Source organism: Phocoena sinus, chromosome 12 (assembly GCF_008692025.1).
Source record: "Phocoena sinus isolate mPhoSin1 chromosome 12, mPhoSin1.pri, whole genome shotgun sequence".
Taxonomy (NCBI): Eukaryota; Metazoa; Chordata; class Mammalia; order Artiodactyla; family Phocoenidae; genus Phocoena; species Phocoena sinus.
This window is the reverse complement of record NC_045774.1, coordinates 68,096,790-68,104,243: the sequence shown is the minus strand read 5'-3', so window position 1 is coordinate 68,104,243 and position 7,454 is coordinate 68,096,790. Positions and strand designations below refer to the sequence as shown.

General features: G+C 43.5%; 1 protein-coding gene across 1 annotated transcript; it reads left to right on the top strand.

The window, feature by feature from the left end:
- Positions 1-354: 354 nt before the first annotated feature.
- Positions 355-7,390, top strand: PNRC1 (proline rich nuclear receptor coactivator 1). The gene is made up of 2 exons (XM_032651453.1): positions 355-1,068; positions 3,210-7,390. The coding sequence occupies exons 1-2, from the start codon at positions 523-525 to the stop codon at positions 3,651-3,653; spliced, it is 990 nt and encodes a 329-aa protein (XP_032507344.1). The 5' UTR covers positions 355-522; the 3' UTR covers positions 3,654-7,390.
- The last annotated feature ends 64 nt before the right edge of the window (positions 7,391-7,454 follow it).

The window sequence follows — 7,454 nt, the reverse complement described above, 5'->3', positions numbered from 1 at the left end:
TCCCGCCCCCTACCCCATCCCCATCCCCAAGATTCAGCCTAGATCTAGCCATCAGACCACCGCCTTCAGGATGAGGTGCGGGGGTGAGGAAGAAGAGTGGGTAGGGGGGTGGGGCTGGTGGAACTGAAACTAAACTTCATTGTTCGCGGGACTGACTCTTCCCGAAATAGCCCGATGGCAGCGCCTGCGCAGTGCGCGCTCTTTGTGCCGGGCTGCAGCAAGCGGGTTGTTTGTGTGTGCCTCTTCAAGGCGGTGGAGGCGGAGCCGGAGGGGCGTGGCCTCCCTGTCGCATTCTGATTGGGCTTTCTCAGAGAGGTGGGCGGGGTAGGGCGGAGCTTCCGATAACAACACTCGGAGCGGAGGCTCAGGATATTTGTTGCTGCGCCGCCACCGCCCGACCCATGGTATGTTCTTTTCTTGGGCTCTGTTAGCAGCAGCCGCCGCCGCCGCCGCCGCCGCCCTGTGATTTCTGGCCTTATCTCCTCCTTCTACTCTTGCTGAGCCACTTTTCCTCGTAGTGCTATGACCGTCGTTTCTGTCCCACAGCGGGAGCCGCTTGTTCTGGGCAGCCGCCTTGCGCCCATGGGTTTTTCCGCCCGCGGTTACTTCGGGGCCCTCCCGATGGTTACCACTGCTCCGCCGCCTTTTCCCCGGATCCCGGACCCACGGGGGCTGCCCCCCACTCTCTTCCTCCCTCACTTCTTAGGGGAAGATGGTCCCTGCCTGACCCCTCATCCTCGCGCCCCGGCACCTCTGCCCAACTGCAGCCTCGCCACGGCGGGGGGCACCCCTCGGGCAGCACCAAAGAAGCGGCGAAAGAAGAAGGTGCGGGCCAGCCCGTCGGGGCAGCTTCCCAGCCGCTTCCACCAGTACCAGCAGCACCGGCCGAGCCTGGAGGGCGGGCGGAGCCCCGCGACGGGCCACGGCGGAGCGCAGCAAGTCCCGGACCAGGCCCAGGCCGCCGCCTGGGCCCCGGCTCCTGCGACCGCAGCTCGAACTGAGGAAGCGAGCCCTTTCCCTGGCTCGCTGCCGCCCGCGGCGCCCGGCCAACCCTCGTTCAATAGAGAGGTAAGGGCCGCGAGTGGGACGGGGGTACCGCTGGCGTACCGGCCCCTAGTCGGCCACAGCCCGGACGCGAGGTTTGGGGCCCTGCGCTCTGGGGTCGGGAAGGGAGGGGCCGGGTTGAGGGACGGTTGTTTACTCGGGAGGGAAGTTTCCGTGACGCCCGCTCTGTTCTTGCTGGTGGAGGGGGGGAGGGGAGGCCAGCGCTGGCGCTGCTGATTGGCTCCGGGGAGCCGGCCAATGAGAGCCGCGGCTGCGCCCCAGCAACAGCCCGGATTTAGAAGGCTGGCGACGTTCCAGGGGGTTTCGGCGTTCTGGGCGCGGGGTGGGGGGTGGGGGGCGGGAGAAGGAAGAGACCCGCTGGAGGCTGACGTCAGCGCGCGCTACGTGCGGAGCGCTTCGGCGCCCATGAAGGAGGCAAGCCGGGCGGGGGTTGGGAGCGCGAGGGCGCGGGCCCCCTGGGGGCTTCCCGACCGTTAGCAGCGCCAAGACTCGTCGGGACGCGCGTACGGTCTCTCGGTACCCGGTGTGGGGTTTGTCATGGGGCGGCAGCCGCCCGCTTCCGGTTGGCTTTTTGCTGAGTTGTGAGGTGCGCGGTGTGGGGCGCCGGGCCACCTGGGGCGCTGCTCCTCGCGGGGCCGACCTACTTAGCTGTGCTTTTCAACTTCGAAAGTCGGCAGGAGCGACGGCAGAGCTGTTACCTCTTTGAAGCGATAAGTTCTCTGGGCTAGTCTATCAGATGAACGGAATTTACTGCGCATCCCCACGGTGTACTGTGCCAGGCTTTCTTAGCGGAAGGTAGTTTTATTGCTTATGTCCAGAATGAAGTTTCCGAAAGAAGAGTTCCCAATTGAATTGACGATATGCTGCCCAGTTGCTATTGGACTAGGATAAAATTGATTAAAACGTAAACGGTATTAAGTGGCTATATTACTTAAAAGTAACCTTTGTATCAAAATAAAACATTTTGACTTGAATTTCAGAAACCTTTATAATAATAATGAAAGTAAGTTACTGACATTTGTTGAAAGAATATTGGTTTGAGAGATTTGCAGCTTATCTAGCTGTGCCCTTGCAAAAACTTAAATTTGTCCACCGTGATTACTTAAATTTTGTATACGTTCCTTTCAGTTCCACGGCTCTTCTGTAATATTAATTACTGTAAAAGCGAGTTTTTGTACTTGTTTCCTAGTAAGATTCCTTTATTTTCTAGAACGGTATAGAAACCGGGAGCTCTGTTGTCAGTTACCCTTTTTTTTTTTTTTTTTTTTTTTTTTTTTTTTTTTTTTTTTTGACATGGATTATGTTACCTTGTGCTCCGGCTTTCTATTTGTGTCCTGGCTTACCTACCGTATTACAAGTGTTGAAAGGGCAGTGATCGAATAGATTACCCTGTCTTTCCATCTCATGGCTTCCTGTAAGGATCACTTGAGTTAGGAAAGTGACTGGAATTAAGGCAGTAAAGTTCTTGAAGTAATTTTTACAACAGAAAGTAGGGGGCAGGCAGAAAGCATTTTTTTCTGACTATTATATGTGTAACTGGACGAGATGATAGAAAGTGGTAAGTATTTTAGTATTTAAATTTCTGAAATTTTGTTTTCACAAGCTGGGGGGATAATTTTTAATGTGTGTACTTAGTAACCATTATCAAAACACTTCCTCACTTAAAATCAGTCTCCTGCTAATCAAATTTCTATTCTGACATAATTTTTAAAGTACCTGTTTTAAAAGGTAAATAGTGTATCTATTAACATAGTTTTTCTTTCTAATCAACCAAAGCATTTGAAAATTTCTCTTGGAAATACGCTGCTGTAAAAACGCTGACCTTTGTTAGTTAGGAAGAGGTTGTCATACATGTTTGGAATATAGTTCATTACTCTTTATAGAAAGGTGGACTTGGTTACCTTGGGTTCTTTTGACATTTTAGAATCAGCACTGGTAACAGTGATTACTAACTATTTTTAGTGGTAAAATTAGATGTGTGCGTATTTGGACTTCCAGGGATAAGTGCAGCAAGCATTTAATCAAGACAGTGAACTAAAGTCCAGGGGAACTTTTTAAAAGAAAATATGTTAGATATATGGTGAGGTTCATGACTGATTTTTATCATGAGACTGTATTCACTTTTATGTTCCTTGTCTTTGTAGGTTTTAAAATCAAAGATGGGAAAATCGGAGAAAATTGCCATTCCCCACGGCCAGCTTGTTCATGGTATACACTTGTGTGAACAACCAAAGATAAACAGACAGAAAAGCAAATATAACTTACCACTAACCAAGATCACCTCTGCAAAAAGAAATGAAAATAACTTTTGGCAGAATTCTGTTTCATCTGATATAATTCAGAAGCAGGAAAAAAAGCCTTTTAAAAATACTGAGAATATTAAAAATAAGCATTTGAAGAAATCATCATTTCTAACTGAAGTGAGCCAAAAGGAGAATTATGCTGGGGCAAAGTTTAGTGACCCACCTTCTCCTAGTGTTCTTCCAAAGCCTCCTAGTCACTGGATGGGAAGCACCATTGAAAATTCCAACCAAAATAGGGAGTTGATGGCAGTACACTTAAAAACTCTCCTAAAAGTTCAAACTTAGATCTCAGATTTCAGTATGTATGTAAAACATAGCTTTTCCAAAATCCCTGGACTCTTGAAAAGCAGTGGTACAGAAATGGAAAATTACCTTGTTGCAATATACAAGGGCAAAAGATGAGTTTAAAAATTTACAAACAGCTTGTATTATATTTTATATTTTGTAAATACTGTATACCATGTATTATGTGTATATTGTTCATACTTGAGAGGTACATTATAGTTTTGTTATGAAAGTATGTATTTTGCCCTGCCCAAATGGTAGGTGTTTTGTATATATACAATGGAGAAATTTTAAGTGTGCTAAGGCACCTGAAAGACCGATTTATTTGCACAAGGTACTGAGATTTTTTTCAAGAAACAGCTGTCGAATCTCAAGGTGAAGATCTCAATGTGAACAGTTTACTAATGCACTACTGAAGTTTAAATCTGTGGCACAATCATTGTAAACATGGGGTTTGTCTATGTTTCTCTAAATTGATTTCTGCCTTCTAATCTGTAATTACCGGAAAACTCCTATTCCCATTTTTACCAAACTTAATTTCTGGGTTTTGGTTTATATCCATTCAAATTTAAAATTTTAATGCCAACAAAATCGGTTGTAATCAAATTTTAAAATAATAATAATTTGGCCCCCCCCTTTTCAACTAGTCTTGACTCTTTGTGTGTGATTGTTTTTTCATGTTTGAATGTGTAACTAGGAGATGGATTTTAACTTTCCATTTTACTGGCTAAATGTCTATACTAATTGTACATCCTCCCTCTGAAAGCTGGAGAGTCCAATAATTTAACACTACTACCTCTAAGGGGAGGAATTCCCCATCTCATGAATGGAAATGGTTGTGGGCAAAAGTAAAGCTGATTAGCTTATAGCTTAGAATATGTGTTTATTTTTTGAGCTGTTTCATAAAACAGCATTTGACTTACCACATATTTACCATGAAAGAAAACGGCACTTGTTTGATTTGCAAAATTTATACTGATACTGAATGGGATACTTGAATCAAAGCAAATACAATTGATGTTAAAATATTAGATGGAGACTTTGGAATCTCAAGCTTGCTTTAAGTTATGGCAGCATATGTATTTTTACTTTAAAATTCAAACTTCTACTCAGTAGTGTATCTATAAAGTCTATTCCAGTAAGAAATTCTAGAACACAATTTTCCCCATATCGTTTTTCATTATATTATACACGGCCAAAGTTTATGCCAAATAATACAAAGGAAAAAAAGTAATTGGTAATGAGTAATTGGTCAATATTTAGACATGTGAAAAAGTAAAGGTGTTCAGAGGCTATATATGATCCTATAAGGTAGTATAGATGAGAAAGGTGCTACCATCCTGAGGAAGAAATAAATGAGCCTTAAGTCTCAACTTCTTGTATCATTTTGGTTCACACAAGAAGGGAGGACACTTAACTAACCTTAACTTAGAATCACTATTGACTTAATAAGCGATGCCAGGATGGCATGATGACTTGTTATAGCCACCTCAGAATCTGAGAATTTCTAATAGATGTGGTCACTATACAGCTTGTCAACACCCCAACCAACCATTTTTCTTGGCATTGACTGTAACATGCTTTGTTCTTAAATGAATTCAGAGAAAGTTAACTTCATTTACATATAGGTATATGTAGATGGGTTTTTAAAAAGCACTTAGAGAAACTTAAGATACAAGTGCACTCTCAACCTTATAGAAGATAAGACTTGTTTTTAGCTAAGAGAAGTGTTAACACACTGGTAAAGAGGATGGTTAAATTTTTTAAAGGATGATGTAAGGAAATACGTTGTATTATAAAGTAACAGATTTTATAGTTTGAAGAGTGGGTGAAATGGACTACAGATATATTTAGTGAGAAGGTGTTAAATTTAAAAGTTGAATAGTTTTGGTGTTAAAGTAGAACACTTAGCAGCATGTCTTAGTCCTTCTGGGCTGCTGTAACAAAATACTAGACACTAAGTAGCTTATAAACAAATTTATTTCTCAGTTCTGTAGGCTGGGAAGTCCAAGATCAAGGCATCAGTGGATTTGGTGTCTAGTGAGATCCCAGTTTTAAACGTTCATAGATGGTGTCCTTTTGCTGTGTATGCACATGGCAGAAGGGGTGAGGGAGCTTTCTGGGGCTCCTTTTATAAGGGCACAAATCCCATTCATGAGGGTTCCTGCTCTCATGTCCTAATCACTTCGCCAAGTCTCTACCTCCTGTATGTTACCTCGGGGGTTGGGTCTCAACATAGGAATTCAGATCATAGTGCAGCCCAATTATTCAGCCATTATTTTTCTCCTATTGGAGTGTCTTGAAACATCTCCTCCAATGTTCCTGTAATTTGTGTTTTGTGGGTGTATAGAGCACACTTTGTGTTTGCAGTTACCAGCTCCAGGCCTAAACTTTAACTAATGGTCTAGTTAAAAAATTACCATTGCAAAGGGGTAAAAGGTTTGTAACTGTAGTATGTGAGTGGAAGAAATTGTTCCATGCAGTGGCACTTCCCTATAAAACAAATACCAGTATGTGGTTTAGTATATTGTACTGAAGTTGCTTTTAGGTGAATTTGTACAATTTGATACTGAGTTTATTCAGCTCATACCACAGACGTAGTGAGACTATAGAAAGCTGCTTTTATTTGCATTAATCTTGGTGCTACGTAATTAGTGTCCTTGTTAGGAAGATAAAGGGAAAAGAAGGTAATAAAAGACCAAATTACAATATTAACAGATTGACAGGAGCCATTCTTTTCAAACTTAAAGGTGATTTGTAAGTTAAAATACAAATTTTAGGGTGGTTTATAAATTTAAAGACTAGAATGTGTTAGACAAGTAATCTACATTTTATCAGGACAAGCATTCAGGTTTTTAGGCAGTACTATGTAATTACCCCTTTCCTTCACAGATTTTAATACAAAGCTAGTATGAATGTGGGACTTGAATGGGATCCAGTCATGCTACACTTGGGGAAAACCATTTGCATTTCTTTTGCGTAGTACATGATTTTAAACTATCTCAAAACTCCCACAGTATTTGCTTTTGTCTTTGTCTTCTTTAAAAGCCCTGACAAAACCCAGGCCCCAGGCCCCAGGGCCCAGGGCCCAGGCGTGTGCTTTGCCCCTCAGCACTAGGGCCCAGGATGGACCTGGGAAGGAGGGCATGGTGGGCACCCGCCCAAGCCAAAGAAGTTAGGATTATGAGGAGCTGTGGGGTTGGTGGATAAGCTAGACTCCTCCAAGGCCTTGTCCCTCACCTGGCAGCATGTCCTCAAGTAAAAGCATTTCGATGTCGGGGGAAGGTTAAGGCTGTCTTAGCTCAAAGCCACCGACCTCTGCCCTATTCCTGGTTTCTTCCAGAAACGGTGCTTGGGGAGAGAACCATAATTATTAAATGGTTTGAGATTACTAAAAACGCAGGGCGTGTGTGTGTGTGTGTGTGGGAGACTGGTTTTGTGATTAAGGACTTCAAGAGGTGGTATAAAGAAAGGCAGCTAAATTTTGAGTGGGGATATTAAGCAATCAGTTATAGAAAAGAAGGGAAAGGGGTTGAGGATGCAAAGGAACTTCTGCCAATCCAAATTTGATACTGGCATTTTGTATGAGTCTTCATTCCGGCTCACATAAATGCAAGTATCTTCCTTACAAATAGATGGGAAATCTCATTTTAGGAGTTAAGGCCATAGTCCAAAATTCCCCCAGTTGGTAGTCACCAATTTTACCTTTTTTTAAAAAATAAATTTGTTTATTTTTATTTTTTTGCTGTGTTGGGTCTTCGTTGCTGCACGCGGGCTTTCTCTAGTTGCGGTGACTGGAGG